This window comes from Crinia signifera, chromosome 2 (assembly GCF_055691185.1).
Source record: "Crinia signifera chromosome 2, ASM5569118v1, whole genome shotgun sequence".
Lineage (NCBI taxonomy): Eukaryota > Metazoa > Chordata > Amphibia > Anura > Myobatrachidae > Crinia > Crinia signifera.
This window is the reverse complement of record NC_139218.1, coordinates 213040068-213062652: the sequence shown is the minus strand read 5'-3', so window position 1 is coordinate 213062652 and position 22585 is coordinate 213040068. Positions and strand designations below refer to the sequence as shown.

The 22585-nt window shown below is 43.5% G+C and overlaps 1 protein-coding gene across 6 annotated transcripts in view; it reads right to left on the bottom strand.

Moving 5' to 3' along the window:
- KCNQ4 (potassium voltage-gated channel subfamily Q member 4) overlaps positions 1 to 22585 on the bottom strand; it is a 165173-nt gene that overhangs the window by 13153 nt on the left and 129435 nt on the right. For 2 of the 6 annotated variants that reach the window (XM_083173682.1, XM_083173676.1), the window contains exons 6-11: positions 21284 to 21394; positions 21102 to 21197; positions 13990 to 14078; positions 11401 to 11541; positions 5209 to 5426; positions 1047 to 1149 (exon numbers count right to left, since the gene is read on the bottom strand). In XM_083173682.1, the coding sequence (XP_083029808.1) occupies positions 1047 to 1149; positions 5209 to 5426; positions 11401 to 11541; positions 13990 to 14078; positions 21102 to 21197; positions 21284 to 21394 (758 nt within the window). Of the gene's footprint in view, positions 1 to 1046; positions 1150 to 5208; positions 5427 to 9857; positions 9903 to 11400; positions 11542 to 13989; positions 14079 to 21101; positions 21198 to 21283; positions 21395 to 22585 lie in introns of all 6 variants that reach the window. The other 4 variants (XM_083173678.1, XM_083173677.1, XM_083173679.1 and 1 more) reach the window with 4 other exon arrangements.

The window sequence follows — 22585 nt, the reverse complement described above, 5'->3', positions numbered from 1 at the left end:
CACGGTTAGGCTGTAGGGCGGGGGCTTAGGTGTAGGTGGTAGGGTATGGGTTAGGGTTAGTCACTAGCGGGGAGGTCAGGCTGTGGGTTAGGCTGCTAGAAAAGAGGGTAATTATACTTACCTGACCACTGTTGGGATTCCCTCCTACAGGATGCTGGCATCTGTATTCTGACCACCAGTATCCTGGCCGCCAATCATGCTTATGTGTCCGGGCTAAGGCAAAAGATGCTATAGCAGTTACAGTGGCGTGTGAATCATTACCAGCTCCTATGTATTATTTATGATCTATTACATTTAGCCATCGGGTGGCGCTATTACAATGAGCAGGCTGAATCGCCAATGCTCCATTGCATGTAAGTTTGGTGCTGTACCCCTTTCTCTGAGGGTTATAAAAACAGCTCACAGAAGAACAGCCTAGCCCCTGGTAATGTCCATAGGCTCATTGCACAGTAGCAGCCACTACTACCACAACCTACAGTTTCATATCTACACCATCTATACTCTTTTCAATATACTGAAAGCTGCCTGACATTGTAGCTTGGGGTGAGAGATGTACCTATTTCTGAAGTTACGTTCAGACTACTAATATTAGTGCTGGAGTGATCTTCATACTGCCAAAGAAGCTCCAAGCTCCTTTGGCAGCTGAAAGGAGCACAAAAGCACTGTCCTGTAATGTAATCTACCCAAATTGCTGGCGGTAAGCCCCATACATAATAGAGGAGAAATGAAAAGATAATGACCCCTTCTGTCAATATCGATAGGTTTGATGTAGAAGCATGCAATCACCCATAGACTCTGAGCAATGTAGGCGATTTTCCATTGCAAAGCAGCAAATGGGCCCAACATCGCTCCAGTGTGTACCCAGCACTTCAAATTCTTTCACACCGATCTACAGTTTGACTTACAGCAACAAGCACACTGAGCCTACACACTAGGTATTCAGGCTCTGACCTTGCTGTTGGCAATTTATGTATGGCTTTCCTATTATCCTCATTTCAGTGTTACTGCAGTGCCTCAGTGCTACTGTGTTTGTACATTACATTCACCTAAAGGCTCTGATCAAGGTTTTCACAGTTGGCATAACATCTTCCATGGTGAGATCACTGGCGAGTCTCTTCTCATCAGTACTATCTTCTCCGACGCCCTCTGCTGGCAGAAAGCATAATGTTCACATCCTTGAGAGAAAGGTACCACTTTTCATAGAATAAAATGAGCACTTACAGTATCAATACATCTGACTACTAGTAATGCTATGGTATGTATTAATTACACAAATACACCAGTTATACAGGTAAGAGCAAGGGGTTGTTCTCAGGTTGCAGAATGATTTGATACATAACTCTACTTCCTAATACACTACTGCAATAAAAATATTTAATTTTTTGGCCTTAGTATTTAAATAAAACAAACTGATGAAAAATACACATCGGGGTACAGTTACTAAAGTGCGTGTACAAAGAAGCAGATAAATATTTCCCATTGTGGTAGATTAAGAGGTCCATTTAACATTCAATATATACAGGTAAATCCCTGAAATCACCAGTTTACCTGCAATATTAAGTATCCCCTCAATGTATCAGGAGGTGCCGCAGCAGGAATCCTGGATACCTGCTGCGATCTCTCCTGCTATGATGGCATCTGCATTGCCCATAGGTTTCCATGGGGAATGCGATGCTGCCCAATGTTTCAATATCGGGCAGCATCGCATCGGGTACCTGGACTACTGCCATTCTGAGATAGCCCATCATAGCCTATGGGCTACAGACCGCACTGCTTGTAAAGCTGTGCACTCAGCGGGGTCAGTGGGGTGGTAAGTGCTAACCGCCCATGCGCAGACCCCCGGCACCCGGCTGAGCGCATCGCATGGACAAGATCCTTTGTATATGCGATCCGTAATAAATGGGCGCCTAAGAACCAGGGATAAGAGGATTTACACAAATAATGGCAATGTGACATTTTTCTCACATACAGCTATCACGTTACAGTGGAGTGACATAAGAGCTTTGTGTAGTGCTGGATAATGATGTCTGCTTCAGATGGAGGACATGGTAGACTGAAGAGAATGTGTTTATAGTGCTGGATGATGGTCATGGAATGAGTAACCGTAGAGATGAGTCACTTTGTCATTCACACTTTTCTCTAGGGAGTTATCTCTATGAAGTATCTGACTGTGCATTTGAATAATACTGGTGTGAGTACTTGTTTTTGGTGAGGCCATGACGTTGTTTATGTGATTTGTTTAACCTAAAGTAGTATATACTGTAGATGAGTCACTTGTAAAGAGTCATAGGGTGAGTAATCAATTAACCTTGAGTTTTACCGTGTGACTAAATGCCGGCAAAAATCCATGCGGCGCACTATTTATTTAAATAGCCTTTTGTTCCATGCTGAAATATTGGGATCTTCACACGGAACCCCACTGAATCTTTGTAAACTGCATCACTGCTAATTGATTTTGTGGGTTTTTACATGGATTTTTCTGTTCATTCCGACTCTGTGCAGGACTGCAGGGACTAAAAGCAGGGTAAATCCCCGTAATTTAACATTTCCGGCCCGTCAATTAGCAGCAGGGTAAATTCCCCCATAATTTTGTCTTTCTTGGTATTTTTGAAATGGTGGTGTAATAGTGCACGTGTGGTGGTATCTGTATTTAGGAGGTTATTCTAATTGATTCGCTCACCTGGAGGGGAGCAATTTTTAGAGACTGCGCATGCGCATAAGCATTTATGTGCATGTGCAGCCTCTTTGTGCGAGCGGGCATGGCGAATTGATTATTTGCCACCTGGTCGCACACAGCAGTGTGGGTGGGGGGTATGGGGCAGAGGGCCGTGGTTGCGCCCATGGGAACGCCCATCATTTCATGGGCGTGCCCATGAAAACACTGGGTGTTCCCATGGAAATACACCGTCAGCAGATATCAGCTGCCTGCCCTCTTCCCGTACAGGGCGACGCAGATCTAAGGCCAGCAGAGACTGACTTAGATCTGCGAGCGCTGGTGAAATCATCCAATGGTCGGCGACCATCTAATGATTTCTCCCACACACGTAAGCTGCGAATGGAGGTTTATATGACTCGCAAAGCTGCGAATTTCGCAGCTTTGCAAATCAACCAGAATAACCCCCTTAGACTGTAGTTCATATAATTAATTTATGGATTTGCCTCTATTTCATGGCTTGTATTGATTTCCTCTCTAGTGGTGGGGCTTTTGTCTATATTGAAGTGATGGTATCTCCAGTGCTCTAGTGCAGTGGAACTAAAGTTTCTCCGTAACTTTGCATTATGGGTCAATATTTATTGGAGGTCATTTACAAGCCCAAAATGGTAAAAAGCAGCTTTGGACACACTTATACCCCTTTTACATTGTGGACCCGAGTTGCGGATCCCGGGTCCGGTGCTTTCACACTAAACTTGTCGCCCATTCTACAGAGGGCGACCCGGGTTTAACCATTCTTATAACCTGGGTTGAATTGCCCGAATACTCGACCCGGGTTATAAGGTTTGGTGCTTTCACACCACACCTTGACCCAGGTCGTTACATCAGCAATCTGACAATATCCCGGATTCGGGGTGAATTGTGAAAGGGACCTATGGAACATATGGTCACAGAGCAAGTCAGCTGTGACTGGAGGAGCAGTTTGCTCAGGGTTGAGGGGGATGTTCCATTTAATGAGGCATTTCTAGTGATGTATGAAATCAATGCACTGATGCGCCTCCTTTTCAGCAGCAATTCAGAAATAGAAGTTAATTTTGCAGGACTAGGGAATGAGAGAAAGGTGTAGAGATCCCCTTTTAGGGGTAAACTTTGTGTGGATTGGCTCAAAACTGCCAATCTCCTGGTCACCTTATTTCTAATAGCTTTAATTCCATGGTTTTAGTGGGACTAGTTTTGCAACTCCAGGTTGCATGTTCAAACTGAATTTCAAGCAAATTAAAATAACGTTACAGTACACACACAATTGTCACATGTAAGACAATCTCAATATCCCCTTAAGACGCCCATACACGGTACAATAATTGGATGCATTTTGGACTACATCACATCGCGAGCGATTTGCATACAATTTGTGTGCGATTTGTGTGCGATGTGATCCGAAGCTAGTTCAAAAAGAATGTGCAACACTTACTTATTGAACTGTGCGATGGGATGTGCCAGAGCGGGCATTGCACCTGCAGAATGCACCATGTATGGGCACCGTTACTCTCATGTAATGTAAGCCAGTGTTCCTCAACCACAGCCCTTTAGGCACACCAACAGTGCAGGTTTTATGGCTATTCAGGCTAAGGCACAGGTGACTTGGCCCTTCATTCTGGTTGACTCGGAGTCCCAGAGTGCCTGCCCCAAATAAATGCCCCAGTGAATATATGTACCCCCCCCCCCCCCCCCCTAGGCAACCATGTGAGGGGATGTGTTATGAAAACACATCCCCTCGCATGTGCCCGCTGCTGGAGAAATCAATCGATGGTTGCTGACCATCGAATGATTTGTGCAGTGCTCGATAATATAAGTCAGTGGAGACTAACTTATATTTGCAGGCTTCCGGCCCAAAGACAGGGTGGGCAGCTGATGGGCGTTCCCATGTCGAAGTGCCGCAGCACCCCCCACCCCTCGTGCGAACGCCACACTGACATAACAGGTTGGCTACGGCGAATGCACAGAAGTCCTGTACATGCGCATATGACAATATGCACATACGCAAAACTTCACCATCGGTCTTACATGCGCACGCACAGGGAACTTTTGGTAACTAGAATGAGGGCCTTAATTTGTACCTCAGTCCGCTGAGCCATAAAGATTTGGACTGATGGTGTGCCTGGAGGGCCGTGGTAGAGGACCACTGATGGAAATTATATATAGTATAAACCAAGAAGATTTTTAAGGTGAAAAACAGAAAAGCCTATTTTATTGAAATGAATGGAAGTAAAGTGTTAGATGGTTGTACTTTTTACACTTTTCCATATTGCCTGATTCAGACTTTATGGACATCAATACAGCTTGATGGATTTTTTATTTCTGCGGAGGTGTCTCTCAAGTGTGGAGGGCAGGTGTGCAACCTGACATATACATCTAGTCACATTGATGCATAACCAGGAAGTTCTGCAGTAAGTACGGAGTGTGTTTTGTAAATGGCCTCTATTGTGTATCTTAACATTACTAATGCTGATAGTTTTCAAGAAAAAGCCGTTAACATTGAATTTCTCTATACTCACCATCTGCCTGAGGTTTTGATTTAAGTCTTAAGGATGCCCGAAACCTTGTACGGTCATTAAAGCTCCAACTTTTCTGCACCTTTGTAGGGCTAGGTGTTTCTGCTGTGTGGTCTGGTACAGGAGAGGTTTGCTCTGGAGGAGCCAAAAACTGTTTGCTCCGTGTGCTCTGTTTGGGGACAGCAGCACCTCGTATTCGATCTTTTAGTCCTGCCTTATTACTGGGGAACAGCAACAGAGAACACAGACAGTGGGTGAGAAAGATGACGTAGAAAGCAGGCAAATGAAATATTTGATGAAGGGATTAGAGAGTCTGAGGGATGATAAATGAGGAGGAAATAAGAAGGGTGTGAAAGAGATAGCGAAGTGATAAATGACAAGGTTATCTGGCATGTTCTAATTGTGAAGATTGTAAATAATTCAAACAATGGAACCCTTTACCATGTTACTAGTATGAGTTAGAGGTTTGCGCTTCTTAAAAGAAATTCATGCATGTTCTAAACTGAATGACCTGAAATACAAACAGTAACTCAACATGGTGAAAAAAATGTGCAGTTAGGGCTTGGAATCCGAAACAGAAATCTTGGTTATCTCTGTCCCAAAATATGGAACAGTAATGCAATTATGCTGAAACATTACCAATCAAATAAAGGTGGATGCAATTAAAAAAGGATTGGCAAAAACATAGCAAAAGCGACCCTAAATAACTTTTTTTATCACCATGACGAGTACTCATGCCAAGAGCTATCAAATAAGCCATTCTCGGAAAACAAAGGGGTGTGCCAGCGCTGGCGGAATAACATACACAGACGTTCCCAAAGATAAATAATATTTAACATTAACTAGAATTAAGATAAATGCAAATATAAATATAAATAATATTAATGCTAAACACAATATATAAAAAAAATAAGAAAAGGTATATATCACAGACGTGACTTCAACTGTGGAGTATATTGTTGATAAAATTCAGTAAAAAGTCACAAGTTTTTCCAAACTGAACATGAGATGATCCACTGATGGGTACTGGAAGGCTGAGGGGTATATTGCAGTCCCTTTAATTGCAGATAAGTCAGAGTATTCCCCCAAAAAGCTGTATAATTTCAAGAGCTAGAGATATCCCGAAGGCGACCACTACTAACAGTACACAGAATTTCCCTGAATTCATCTGGGGGTTGAGCTTTCAGCTTTGTGGCTCCAACTCTATGGAACTTTCTTCCTCGCACAGTGCGAGAAGCCCCCACTGTAGAATCATTTAAAAATAGACTAAAGACTTACCTATTTACTCAAGCATTTTACTGATATCTACTGTTAAGCTTGTTATGTATTTTGAGGTGTAAAGAAAATTGTGAGGCACTTTGAGTCCTATTGGGAGAAAAGTGCTATATAAATATCATTATTATTATATCTATATGGGATATCTAGCCCAATCCCTAAAATTCACCAGATGCTGAAGTGGTCGCTATCGGGATATCTTGAGCTCTTGAAATTATAGAGCAATTTTTTTCAGGAATACTGTGACTTATCTGCAGTTAACGGGACTGCAATATACATAGCATTCCAGTACCCATCAGTGGATCACCATAAAAACTTGTGACTTTTTTACTGAATTTTATCAACAAGATACACCACAGTTGAAGTCACGTCTGTGATATATACCTTTTCTTAATTCCTCATATACTGTGTTTATCATTAATATTATTTATATTAATATTGATATTTACATTTATCTTAATTCTAGTTTATAATAAATATTATTTATCATTGGGAACCGTATGTGTATATCATTCAACCAGCGCTGGCATACCCCTTTTTTTCAACCATTTACGTCTGTTTAGGGGAGTGACTACCCCTTGCCAGCCGCTGATAACTGCGCACCACACATCTACTTATTCTCGGAGAACAAACTATTCTGCATTACACTATTCAAGCAAACAATCTGCTATTCAGAAAACACATTCCGTTTCAACACAAACCTCACAAAACTACTTCAGATTTCAGATCCATTTATAAAGCACCTTGAATGTGACGCCCACTTCTCCTGCAGATATCCTCTGGGAGTGTGTACAGTACAGTGCAGTAGTACATGCTGCTAAGGCAGGCGATCCTTCACACCTCATTCCTCTACTGCCATCCTGGGAAACAATCTGCATGCAAACATATCTTAAGGACACTCTTAAGTCCTTGTCTACCATTTGATTCATGTTCTCATGGCAGTGAAGGGGTTTAATTTTACCCTCTGTGTGCCAGCAAAAGTAATTTTACTACTTTTTTTTAATGCTTGTGCTGGTACTCAATGGGTTAAATTAAGTACTTACAGTTTTTAGGGGAGTGACAATAATACCACAAATGAAACATACACAACAGTAAGGATGTCTATGTATTAGGATTTACATACGTTGTATTACACCCAGGAGGCCTGCATTCTTTTACCCCACTTTCACATCGCATAACCCGTGTTGATCCTGAGTTGTTGCCAGATCCACCTGGGTCTCTAAGCGGTGTGAAAGGGTCTTTTCAAATTTCCCAGGTCCAGCAACCCGGGTCGCTCCCAGGTCAGACCTGTGTCCAAATCCCAAGTGCGACCCGGCATTTGCGATGTTAAAGGGGTATTATTGGCCAACCAACCATCTCATCTCTTATGTTGCCCTCCTTACTCTCGCCTTTCTCATCTCCAATCCATCCTTAACATTGTCTTTTGTCTCTCCAGCTTGGCATCTAGCTTCACTTTACATTGGCTCCCCTTCACCTAGAGTCCAAAGTCAACACCTCAAACCTACCAATAAAGCCCTCACACAATAAATTTTTCCCTACATGTCTGACCTCATCTCCGTCTCCACTGCCGACGTGACCACCCACTTTATTCTACCGCCTCTCTTATTGGTAGACTTCCAAAATGCTGCTATGCGCATGTGCAGGGCTTCGATGTGGGCACCTTTGGAGACTTGCATAGTCTCCGAGGCACTTGCAAAGAGGGGGCGTGTATGAGGCAGGCAGGGCGTTTACCCATGAAAATGTTGGGCAAACTTACGAACAGGGCCACCATCTGCCTTCCAGGGGAAGGCGGCTGATGTCACCTGATGTCCTGATGTCAGCTGCCCGCCCTGTTCATTGGACCATCAAAAGATTTCGGGTCCGCACGCAAGCCTGCAAATGGATGTTTACGGAAAATGCAGGGACATTTGGCTTGTAGTGGGGGGTGGGCATTCGGGCCTGATTCTGGTTCACTTGCAAAAGCAAACTCCTTCTTTAATGGACAAAACCATATGCACTGCAGGTGGGGCAGATGTAACTTGTGCAGAGCGATTTAGATTTCGATGGGGTTTGTACTTTAAACTGATATCTATATTGCAGTGTAAAAATAATGCAGCCAGTATTTAACCTGCACAGAAACAAAATAACTCACCCAAATGTAACTCTCTCTGCACGGTAGCAAGGAACCGGTAAAAAAGAAGGCTTCTTTAACCGCTTCTTTGCCGTGTTCCCTTGCAGTGTGAATGGGTTGTTGTTACTGGGTTGAGCGACCCATTTCCGATTCACACTAATGGAGCAGCACCAGCTCTAAGTGCTGCCTCCTCCCCCGCCCCCGATAATGCTTCGCCGCTCTGCCCCGCCCCCGCATAACATCAGCGAACTGCCAATATTGCCAGTTCGCTGAGGGGAACGGACCAAAATGCAGGGTTACACTGCAACTGAAAAAAGCGGCGGGGGGGGGGGGGTTTGGGTAATCACTCTAGGGTGAAAAATCCATGGGCGCCACTAGGTGGTATGTTTTAACCAGCAGCTCACACACAGATGGAGGTCACTCCTCAATAAAAAATAGCATGTAGAGAAAAAAGAATGATATGTGAGGCGCTATAACATGAATTGGTTAATTCTAATTAGTCAAGAAATTATTTTGATCAATTAGGTATCACAAGATTAAAAATATAGGTATTCATTTATATCAGAGTAAATATAACAGAATAAAAAATATATATAATATATGTAATTTGTTCCAAGGAAATGCAACATGTAAGAAATAAGTATAATATATATAGCAGCTTTGATATACTTATATGAGCTTTGGGAATAAAAAAAAACCAGTAAGTAAGTGGTATACTTATACCAGTCAAGCGGATTGGTATGTATATATATATATATATATATATATATATATATATATATATATATATATATATATATATACATATATTATTATTATTTTTATCCTGTTATTTTTACTCTGATATAAATTAATAAATATATTTTAAATCTTGTGATACCCAATTGATCGAAATAACTTCTTGACTAATTAGCATTAATCAATTCATGTTATAGCGCTCTCCACATATCATTCTTTTTTCTTCGCACCGCAACTGAACCATTTCAAAGTCCCGGTGCGACCCTGCATTTTGCAATGTGAAAGCAGCATTAGTTTGCGATTTCTTTGGTTTTCCTCACAGAACTATACTGCAGGTGGGAATATGTAAATAAATATGGATTTATAAGCATCTGTTTCCTGTTTTCCTTTAACCCAATACATAGAAACCCTTTGACAATTTCTGCTGGTCAGTAGAAAAGTCTTGCTAATGGATTGTTGGAGAGCAGGCTGGTCTAATGCCTTATATAAACAGGCACATGCAGATCATCCCATTCCAGTAGGTAAATACCTGGGCTTCCAGCCAGCATACAGACGAAAGAAACTCCGCTTATTACTGTAAAGAGGTCATGGGTTACTGTTACACACAGTCCAGTCTGATAAAGAAAGACATTTTTGGGTAATATCAATTGTACATTAATCTGTACATTTAATCTACCAGCTCTGGTCATAGAACAATGGGAAATAGAAGGCAAACATATTATTTAAAAAGTTCCGCTCTACTACTCTTAGCCAAGTATGGGTGTATTCCTTTACATACATCCCTGCTACACAACATGACAAGGCAGAAATGATTCCTGATAACACAAATCCAATGATGGTCACGGTGATACTGAAGAGAAAAAGAACCTGGAGAAGAAATATATCCCTAATTACAGTCCTTCAATCCCATATGTGTGTGTATGAGTGGTGATGGTATATTACTAGCTGTGCATCAGAGAAAAATAGTTTAGCTTTACTGTGAGAAAAGAGGGATTGTAAAGTGAGATTAGTGATGAAGTTTAGGGAGTAAAGATAAAGTGACATCAACAGAAAAAAATACTGACAGTCACAAAACAAACATGGAGAACACTGGAGACTTCAGGCAGAGGGGCTGGCAATGCTGTGTACAGGAGAATGCAATGCATACTGCAATTATACAGTGTATATCACATTGCATACCACATACAGCACCCATATACAGAGTATTACATAATGCACACTGTATACTGCACTCATATAGAGTATATCATATTGCACACCACATACAGCACCCATATACAGTGTCTATCATGTTGCACGCCACATACAGCACCCATACACAGAGTATATCACATTGCACACCACATACAGCACCCATACACAGTGTATATCACATTGCAAACCACATCCTGCACTCATATACAGAGTATATCGCACTTCACACCACATACAGCAACCATATACAGTGTATATCGCACGTCACACCACATACAGCAACCATATACAGTGTGTATCAAATCGCACACCACATACAGCACCCATACACAGAGTATATCACATCGCACACTGTTCTGCAACACTGTCATCTGTGTACATGAGTAATGCTCATGTGACGCCTATGCCGTAATCCTTTATATACACATGGCCACATGATGATGGAGATTAGTTTTGATTTTGACCAGGACACTTTTGTAATATAATTTCTGTAAAGAAATTGTCATTGCCACATATTTAAAGCATAGTTACTTAAGTGCTAACTGGCAGCACTTGCAGCAATTAACAATAGACCCTCTCGCACCCTTGTAACCTGCAACAGAGAGATTTGTATCTATAATGTTTCTGTTGCACACATGGAACATTAAACCTCGGTATGGAGTTTCCAAGTACATTAAAACCTTCACTTTAAGAGCAAACGATTCAACCAGCACAACACACTGCTGTAAAGTCACTGACAAACAGGAAGGTCACACTGCTATTCATGCAACTTTCAGAAATCACACAAATATGCATTGCTTTTCTCTTTTGCAGGCCCCTCTGCCACGAAGACACTGGGACAAACATTGGGCTTGGTAACACTGGCGGGGGACCCATACCTTTCCCCTGCACAGAAAGGGGGTGCTGCAGATTTCAGAGCAGAGGGGACTGGGTGATAGCGTGGAGACCCCTGACAGAGCCTAACCCCTCCATTTCGGCTGCGGGTTCGATGCCAGGTATCAAACAAAAGAAGCAGCTCTCTGAAGGGGTCAAATATATGATAACAGGTTACATTTCTGAAGGGGAATGGTGGGAGATGAATGTAGATCTTTAGAACAATAGTGTCCCTCTCTCCCAATAAAAATTATTGGAAACTCCTTGACATCACATGGCACAAACATATGGGTACTACAAACAGCCTTTTTCACTTACTGTGAATGTTCATAGTACAGAATTTGCTATGCAGGGCCTGTTGTTTATCATTCTCCATTTGATTACTTTTTGAAGTTTGATACATCTGGCCCCTGATAAATGGTAGCTAGAAGATCATTGGTTGCTATGGACAACTCCTTTATTTGTCCTCTTTAAAATGTTTAATAATTGATTATGTACAAAGAAGCTCCATTGCATTGTAGATCACGTATGAGGACACCAGCTAAGAAACAATTTTCAGGGAAGGTTGCTTTTTTTGAAGAACACCATGTGCCACAACACATCTTGGCTTTGCACACCTCAAACTGCACTCATCCACTAACAGTGCACCTTGATGAGGAGAGGTACTGTACAACATTGTTTTTGTGGTGCAGAGTGGAAAAGTTATAAACTCAAGTCAAAGTCAGAACCTTTTTTTATTTTCTAAAATACCTCTCAATGTAGCATTAATAATGGCTTAAATAAATCATGAGAGTGAGGAGACTTGGGCGCTGTTTATATTACATAAGTAACTTTTGTGTTTGGGAAGCTTATTATTACATTGCTTTGAATCTGCCTAGTAATGCATTTCTCTGCTGAAGACGTATACTTTTAGTGGGACCCATTAGGTGGAGAAGCACTTCTGCATGTACATTAGCCACCTGCAATAAAACATTCCCCATGTACATTGTGGTGCTTAAAATAAAATACAGAACTAACAAACATCACTTCTCAAACATCGGTTTTGTCTTGTAAAAAATATAGGCAGACCTACAGAAAATTCCAGAACAGCATGCACCTTGCATGCTAGTACATATTGTGAGTCTGTGGTAATCTGCAAGGTTTGGACTCTTTTGTGGAAACAAGCACCAGTATTGTAGAATAGCCAAAGTAGCTTTATAATACTGCTTCTTAATTGCTGGGGTTGTTATGTCAGAGACTGATACATTATATATGAATATATGTATTTTCTTTCCTCTCTCTCTCTCTCTCTCTCTCTCTCTCTCTCTCTCTCTCTCTATATATATATATACACACACACACACATATATACACTTACAGTACATACACACAGCATCTTTTGTCGTTGGTATCAGCACTTGGTAATGTAGTTTTCTATATACCAGGTGGGGAAACTGGAACTGACAGGCCTCCCATGTGATAGCTCCTCCAATGGAGGTTAACTAATACATCTAGGTTTAAAATTGTTTCATAAAGTGCCTTCTCACTTGGGGGCCCATTTATCAATAATCGCATAATATTACCGCACAGGATCCCATTGTAAAATGTGATCCTAACGGCGGGATGTATCATCCCTTGCTCGCAAGAACAGGGTTTCAAAAGGAACCCGTCACTGTGATGTGCTGAGCCGGGCACCGGGGGAGGGTCTGCGCATGCGCGGTTAGCACTGACCCTCCCCGCCAACCGCACTAACCTGGCAGCAGTGCGGTGTGTAGCCCATAGACTACAATGGGCTACCGCCATCTAAGAATGGAGGTAGCCCAGAGATGTGATGCACTGCTGCCCGAGGTTGATACATCAGGCAGCTTCGCATCCCCCATAGAAACCTATAGGGGCAGACGGAAGACGGCGCTGCAGGAGGGATCACAGCAGGGTCCAGAGATTCCTTCTGCGGTCCCTCCTAATACATTTGGGGGGAACTTAATACTTGCGGCTAACCCCCAAAACGGGTGTTTTCGGGGATTTAGCCACAAATATAGAATGATAAATGGGCCCCTTGATCTTATAGACTAAAGTTTAAAAATGTTGGACACATTAGATGAACTAGAATGGTTAGGAATCTCTTATTGTTTGACAGCCAAATAAATAACCAGTTTTTGTCTAATTGGAGTCCAGTGTTTGTTTGAGTGCAAAGAGACACCATATGGGGGCAGATACAGTAAGCGTAAAAATATTTCTTTTTTCAGGGACCGTGCAATCATCCTTACTCTGATGTCATTTTTGTGTCTGTTTACTTACCGGAAGCAGTGGTTCTGATACATATCCTAAAGTCACATGCTGTTTACAAGGTCCTGTACATAGTTTTGAAAACTATTTGCGATGCTATGATATAGGAGAGGAAGGGCTGGATATTCTTCCTGTGAAACATCCTGTTCAAGTAAGTCCAGAAAAGCAACTGAACCCCTTCAATTTGTGCAGACTAAAACTTATGAGGTGGTTTTATACATGATAAATGACTGCTGTAACCATGCATACACATCATGCTGGCATGTAACAATGGGGGGACTGATCCCTCTTTCTATAGGAGACAGCTTGTTAGGAGAGATAGGACTCACCTGAATGAAGGCAGGATACTGTCGTAGTAATACCATGTGGCTGTGAGGTAAGAACGACTCACATCTGTTGAATACAGACGCCAGGCAGCCTTAAAAGAGAGAAGACTATTATGCTCCTCACATTGTGACATTTATTTGGTTGCATAAAGTCATTGACATAGTATGTGCTTTATTAAAGCAATTCCTTAATTTAAATGTTAATGCTGTAACACAGCCACAGCATCCATATCAGGTATGTACTTCCTGAGAAATCATCACTAACAGAAGTACACACCACTGCAATGAGCCATCTGTGCAGCTGGGTATACACTAGAATGACTTGTCCCCCAACCTGCTGCAGCACCGACCTATTCAGGTAAGACCAGCTGCTCGATATGTTCTGCTGGCGTCACGTCAGTCCCTACAGCCAGTGTACAACGGTCGGCACATCCCTGCAACCAGACTATGAGCAATTGTTCCCAGACATATTGGGTGTACACACCGTCCAACCCACTAATGACAGCGAGTGATATACCGCTAGCTAGTGATATATTGTCCGTTTGCTCAAACAATAATTTGCCCAGAGTTCACCCAGGATAACACATGGGACATTACTGCATACAACATTAAATGTAGCAGAATGCTTATATTGTAAAGAGTCCAGGGTAACCATTCCTAAATTCTTTATAAACATAAGTTACTGTTGTGTTTGACTGACACATTAATTTAAATCCATTCTTTCAAAATTTCCAGTTGATTACATGAGATACAGTCAATCTTGGGGGAGAGATGTTGCCCATATGTAGCAAACAAATTCCAGCTCTCATTGCATAAAAATATAAATTAGTAAAATTATGATTGGTTGCTAAGGGAAACAGCTCCACTTGTTCTCTATGAGTATCCCGGGATTGAGAGTATCTCAATCCCAAATCCTGGGATTGAAAAAATGGCCTGGAATTGGCCACCCTAAGGGCCAGATGTATCAAGCTTCAAAAAGTGATAAAATGGAGAGTGATAAACAGCCAGCCAATTAGCTCCCAACCCCCAGCTTCTACCTGAATTGGCTGGTAGGAGCTGATTGGCTGGTTGTTTATCACTCTCCACTTTCACACTTTTTGAAGCTTGATACATCTGGCCCTAATTCTGAATGCCAATATTTCATACCACACCCATTTTAAGCACTTTTATAAAGAATCGTATATGAATCACGTAGCACAGATAGCAGGTGAGATTTATCTAGTCTACAGTGTGTAAATCGCTGTGACGACAGCAAATAAAAAAAAATATTATGAGCTGTAAAAAGATGACCTAGATTTAAGTGCAACTTGTTGCTTCTTATGCATACTGTATTGCAGACAATGCATGCAGCACACACAGCTGCTGGTGAACATAACTGAGCAGTCTATGATTAGATTGTGATTTGACGTGTCACATTTACTTAACACTCGTACATCTTTTACATATTTGTCTCCAAGTCTGTTTAACATTTTCTTTTGTATGCAATCACTATAATAAGGTTTAGAGTGCTAGCTTTGTGGATTAGTGCTCTGCAAAACATACTCTAAAGATCACACCATTTTCCACTAATAAGAGACTCTGCTTTGTGTTAACTGTCAGAATACTGAGTTCCTTCTCTCTCTTTCCCTCCTAGGTTTGACAGTTTCCAGCATCCATAAAGTTCCCCCCACCTCAAAGTATAACACCCTCCATGCAGAGGAGCTTAACATTTATAAACCAGCTGCTGCCAGGGGTTAGAGAGCGGGGAGCCCTGGGCTTTTTTATTTTGATAGGAAAATAAATACCTTCCATAGCAACCTTCTACTTTCCCCTAAATATTATGGCAGAGGAGAGAAAATTCACTTACAAGGATGTGAATTATGCATATCGAACACAGACACATTTAATAACAAATGAACATAAGTAATATCAGTAGAGCATTGGTGTACTTGCAGCAGCTACATACACATACACCTGAACATTTATAAACAGAGCATGTGTGTACCTCAAGGGTAACTAGTGGCGTGTGAGTGGTGTTGTCACTCCCAGGGAGCAGGGCCAAGGGTGAGGCACAGTACCACATCTAGCAGCCTGTACAGCCACCTGGGACATCCTGCAGATGTTCCGGGCAGTGGCATACTTCTTTGGGCTAGTTCGCCACCCCCTTGGTGCACTGCCCTAAAGTCATGTGCTCAGGGGTGGAGATGGTACAGGGCACAGTGCAGTTCTGTTCTGGTACCGTGTATATGTCACTGTATTAACTAATAGTTCCATAAAGATGGGAACCTCAAATTATTAAGTGGCTTCCAGATTTTTTGAGACTTCTCTTAAAGCTATACACCAAAGGAAGCCAAGAGATAGTGAGAGAAAAGCTGCATAGACATAAGGAGGAATGGGAAGTGCTGACACTAAAGGTTAGTCCCACGCGTCCACATGCCCCATTGTGATGCTACTGGCCTATTTTACAAAAGTGAGCTAGTAAATATGAGTCCGTGCATGGATGTATACCTCATCGTGGAGGCATATACGGTAGGTAAGTCGACACTATGAAGGTTGAAAAACATTAGGTCGACCACTAAAGGTTGACACATCAAATAGGTTGACATGGCTTAGGTCAGAAGGTCGACACAAGCATAAGGTCAACAATGGGAAAGTCGACAGTCAAAAGGTCACCATGAGTTTTTCACGTTTTTTTTTCAAAACAGGCAGTATTTCATACCCTACCATCCACTAGATTGTGCTGTGCCCGAAGCATGGCAAGCACAGCGAGCCATGCGAGGGGACGAGGTACACTGATACAGTGTACTTATGTTGAAATTTGGGACAATAAAATGTGAAAAACTCACGACCACCTTCCCATTGTCAACCTAATGCTTGATTCGAACTTCCAGCTATATCGACCTTCGTTGTGTCGACCCTATGACCCATACCTGGCATATGTAAGGCTGCTGTAACTCTTGTGGTCTTTGTGTTGTCACTGAGCAATTGCTGTTCACTTTCCTACCAATATGTTGTCACTCCGCCAGTGCTTTATGTCCTGAGATGCTTGGCGAGACCTAGATGCCTCTAGGAGAATATCCAATTTCATACTGTTGCATCCTTTTCGCACTGCATAATGTCTACAACTCTGTTCGTATGCAGCTGCATATGAACAGATTTGTAGTTTACTGGGTCAATCTAACTTTTCTCGGTACTCTTTACCTAGAACGGCGCCCATCGCGGTGATCGCGACATCGCGGGCAGTACATAAACGGCCGCGACGCGATGCCCGCGATCACCGCGATTTTCCCATAGGGAACAATGTTAAAAAGCCTGATTGACCGCGATTTTGCATTTAATGCCTCAATGCCCGCGATTTTCACATAGGAATCAATGTTAAATGGGCTACAGAGCCCAAATAGGCAGAATTAACCCTTAAATGTCCCCCCAATTTTTGTACGCCACCCCACGATCCACGCCAACCCGAAGCGTGGCGAGCGCAGCGAGCCCGCGACGGGCGGCGGTACGCGTCCTCCGACCTTTTCATGCCCTACTATCCACGTCGGCGTGGAGTTGAGAATAGAATAGTGTGGCGAGCGTAGCGAGCCACCGAGCCCGAAGCGTGGCGAGCGCAGCGAGCCCCGCGAGGGGACGCGGATACCTTCACAGGTAAACGCGTCCCCTCGCGGGCTTCACAGGTGTCCGCTTTTCGCCACGGATACCTGTGAAGCCCGCGAGGGGACGCGTATATCTGTGAAGGTATCCGCGTCCCCTCGCGGGGCTCGCTGCGCTCGCCACGCTTCGGGCTCGGTGGCTCGCTGCGCTCGCCACACTATTCTATTCTCAACTCCACGCCGACGTGGATAGTAGGGCATGAAAAGGTCGGAGGACGCGTACCGCCGCCCCTCGCGGGCTCGCTGCGCTCGCCACGCTTCGGGTTGGCGTGGATCGTGGGGTGGCGTACAAAAATTGGGGTGACATTTAAGGGTTAATTGTGCCTATTTGGGCTCTGTAGCCCATTTAACATTGATTCCTATGTGAAAATCGCGGGCATTGAGGCATTTTAAAGTAAAATCGCGGTCAATCAGGCTTTTTAACATTGTTCCCTATGGGAAAATCGCGGTGATCGCGGGTACACGATTTTTATGTACCTGCGATTTACCCGCGATGCCCGCGATGACCGCGATTTTTTACCCCCGACGCCCGCGATTCTAATCGCGGGCGCCGTTCTAGGTAAAGAGTACCCTTTTCTCATTGTGTCTAATTGTGGTAGCACAGATGCTACATGCTGCTGTCTGGTGCAGTGGTGGGATGTATGGCGCGGCTCAGTCATAGTAATGCTCGGTCTCTTCCCTTATATCTCAGACTAATGTTTCTTTCACTGATAACGCATCCAAATACACTAGTGGTGTATAGGGTATGCATGATTTCTGCTTTTATCTTTGTAGCAGTGCAAAAAGGACTGTATGTATGGCAAGGAGGCATGCCTGCAGGCCTCATTTCCTGCACCTCATGGCTCCTATTTTTCTCCCCTCCCTCTACATCATAGGTGTCAAACTCAAGGCCCGCGGGCCGAATCCGGCCCGCCAGACCAACTCTACTGGCCCGCGCCGCCAGACCAAGTCTATTGGCCTGCGCTGCGCTGCCAGTCTATAAAGCCGGCTGCCTCCTGAGAACGCTGTGGTGCTGAGCGTTCCCAGGAGTCCTTTGCGCTGCCCGGCGACGTGCGCGAGTGCGTCATGCCGTCATGCCCGCGCAGTATGCTTTGCCTTTGGGAAAGGAGCGTGGGGTGCGGCTGCGGTGACGGCTGTCCTGTCCTGCCCTGCCCTGGCGCGCGACGGAGGGGGGATCTTTTTGCCTGCTGCCACATCATTGCAGTAAGTGGCTCTCCCTCAAAAAAAAAATATATATAATAAAAATGCACGAATGCTGGCTATGGTGTGACTCACCTGCTGCACGCTGCAGCACAGAGTCTTGTCACATGGTGGCTTGGTGGGCTGCTGGTGGCATATTGAAATAAGTATATTTAATGTACTTTTTTAATAAATAAGTATTTGAAATATGCTTATTTCAATATGCCACCAGCAATACAGCCCACCAAGCCACCATGTGACAAGACTCTGTGCTGCAGCTTGCAGTAGGTGTGTTATATATTAATAAATATATGAATGATGCTGGCTATGCAGTGACACACCTGCTGTAAGCTGCAGCACAGAGTCTTGTCACATGGTGGCTTGGTGGGCTGCTGGTGGCATATTGAAATAAGTATATTTAATGTACTTATTTAATAAATAAGTATTTGAAATATGCTTATTTCAATATGCCACCAGCAATACAGCCCACCAAGCCACCATGTGACAAGACTCTGTGCTGCAGCTTGCAGTAGGTGTGTTATATATTAATAAATATATGAATGATGCTGGCTATGCAGTGACACACCTGCTGTAAGCTGCAGCACAGAGTCTTGTCACATGGTGGCTTGGTGGGCTGCTGGTGGCATATTCCTATACGCATAGTCCTATACAACCGGCCCTTTGAGGGTGACCAAACTGCTGATGCGGCCCCCGATGAATTTGAGTTTGACACCCCTGCTCTACATTGTAAGCTCCAGTGGCATAACTATAGAGGGTGCACCCTATTGAATGTATATATTTTTTTAACTAATGCAGTGCCGAGGGCAGGTTGGGCCAGGGGACAGATGCCCTTGCTCCCCCCACCCAACCAGTCCCATTTTTAGTATCTTGACCAACCGCTGGGATCTGTGGAGCTGCAGGGTGGGCTGTGCCCTGTCAATCACCATAGAGTGCCCATCCAGTGAGTACAGTGCAGACTTGTGGCTTTGACTCCTCTCTATGCCTCTGTCCTTCCTGGCTGGCTTCCTGAGGACTGTTAACATGCTGATAGTGCTAAACAGCAAGGTATTGTAAGGATATTATACCTCCTTCCCCTATGCCCTGTCATCCATCTGTCAGACTATACCCACATATGATGCCATGTCCCATCCTTTTAATCCCCTTGTCTGTCCATCTATGCCCAACCCCCATCCTTCTGTCCAACAGTGCTCCTATATAGTGATCTGTTTGTCTATGATGCCCCCACATCCATGTCTATGCCCCCAAACAATGCTGTCTGTCAATGCTCCTCCCCTCTGTGCCATAGTTATGTTGTCAGGTAGTATCTCTCCTGCTGGCTACCCCTCCCCCCCCCCCCCCTCTTTCTTCCTGACACGTTCTCTCTCCCTGTCTCTCTGTTAGCTACCACTCTCCCGCTACCTCTGACAAATGTACTCTGACTGTCAATCACATAGTGAATAAATCCTCTCTGTGACTACTGCCGCAAGACTATCACGGCACATATACTGTAGATTTTCGCAGATGACTACTTATCACTCAACTGCAAAAATATAGGGTTTCCGTCCATCTCTGAATTAGGCCCCTTAGTACATAACTGGTATGTTCTACTGCTTCATGACCTAGTCCCACCTCTCCCTTGGCTAACGGCCACTTGTAGTTCCTGCTTGGCATGGAAGATACACAATATACTTCAGCATTGGGGTGGGGAGCTGGGAGTAGTTCTAAAGGTGCCCATACACGTTACAATTATTATATACAATATTGTATACAATATCATATCTCATCGCATTTTGGTTTTGCGATGAGATGAGATCTCGTACAAAAAGTACCATATATACTCGAGTATAAGCCTACTTTTTCAGAACATTTTTTATGCTGAAAAAGCCCCCCTCGGCTTATACTCGAGTTAGGGTCTCACATGAGTCAATAAGTTTTCCCAGTTTTTTGTTGTAAAATTAGGTGCCTCTGCTTATATTCGGGTCGACTTATACTGAAGTATATACGGTATGTGCTGCACATACTTTTTGTACGAGATCTCATCTCACCTTATCGCAAAACCGAGATGCGATATTGTATACAATAATTGTAACGTATATGGGCACCTAAACCTCCACTAAGGGTGCCCTTGTACCTATTTCTTCTCATGAGACCTTGTGGTTGACTCAACTATGAGACCATCTAAACAAAGTAAACAGCCATACAACTATGTATTTACTATTTACACAACTATAGTCACACTTATAAGTGTCGTAATAAAGAAGGTCCCAACAAGTACTCCTATGAATATCCAATATGTAGCCATACCTGTATAAGGTTAGCTGCTGGGGTCCGGCGCTTCTCAAAATGTTTCTGTCTGTGCTGTTCTTGAACTTTAAGGGCGAATCCCGAGCCCAGAATACCCTGTAAGATAAGAATGTCTTATTACACCGCTTTCACCAGTTGATAATGGTGGAAGAGGAAAGTGAGGGGGAAGCTTGTTTACTTACAGCAGGTAGTGCAAAAAAAGAGATCCCCAGTAGAGCAAACCCAGCAGCCAGGACTCTACCAAGCCAAGTACGAGGTGTCTTATCACCATAACCAATTGTTGTGAGTGTAATCTGTCAGCAGACATGGAAAGACAAAAATAATATTCAGTGTAAATATGTTCTGAAACAGAACAACTGTAATAAAAATACTTTACAGTTTAAATACTAATGAAGATCTATGCCAATATTATTAAATGCATTGTTCAAAAAAAAAAAAACATGTGTTTTGAGGTAAAATAAATAGCTTATATTGAGGCAGATGTATTAAGCTTTAACAAGAGATAAATCCAAGGGTGATAAGGAGAGATAAACGTCCAGCCAATCACCTGCTAACTGCCATGTTACAGGCTGTGTTTGAAAAAAGTCAGTAAGCAGGTGATTGGCTGGACGTTTATCTCTCCATGGGCCTTATTCTGGTCTGTGCGGCCGGAGCCAAATATGCGGCCAGGATCGTGCGTCCTAAACCCCGCCTTCCGTACGGATCGCTCACTCCGTCCGAATGCGGTAAGCCGCTGACCGCACGGAGCACGAGTGGATTTCTCATGTATACACCTCCTCCATCTCTGGGAACCTCCCCCATCATTCGATGGTCGCATACCATCGAATGCAGGACCGAATAGTCAGCCAGCTCCCGCGAGCTCAGACCACTCGGGCATTTCTCCGTGCAAAAAGCAGGGATCTGGGCGGGCAGCTGACATCCGGCAATGTCATATGTCCGCCCCCTACACGTGCGTCACGGCCGCATTACCATACGTACGCCCAGCGTTTTCATGGGAACACCCATGAAACGCGGGGCGTATGCATATGTTAATGAGGCCAAACAGCCGTTCAGGCCCCTCTCCTCCCCCTGTTCGTAGTGTAAACAATTCATGCGGAATTTAGACGTATGTCCCTTTCGCACATGCGCAGATATGCCTCTGCACATGCGCAAACACAAAACATCGGCGGAATGAACGAACGCGGACATATCCGCACCAACCAGAATAAGGGCCCTTATCACCCTTGCATTTATCTCTTGTTAAGGCTTAATACATCTGCCCCATTGAATGAGAAAGCCACTAAATCCCAAATATTTACATTTTCATATGAAATTGGAACACAATTTAATGGGATCTGATACACATTAATACATTGACAACCATCCTAATAGGTTGTGCCACCAAATAGCTCTGACCCATCGAGCCGTGGACTCTACAAGGCCACTGATTCTTCAAGCCCACTCAAGGTGTCCTATGGTATCTGAACATTCCCAGCAGATCCTTT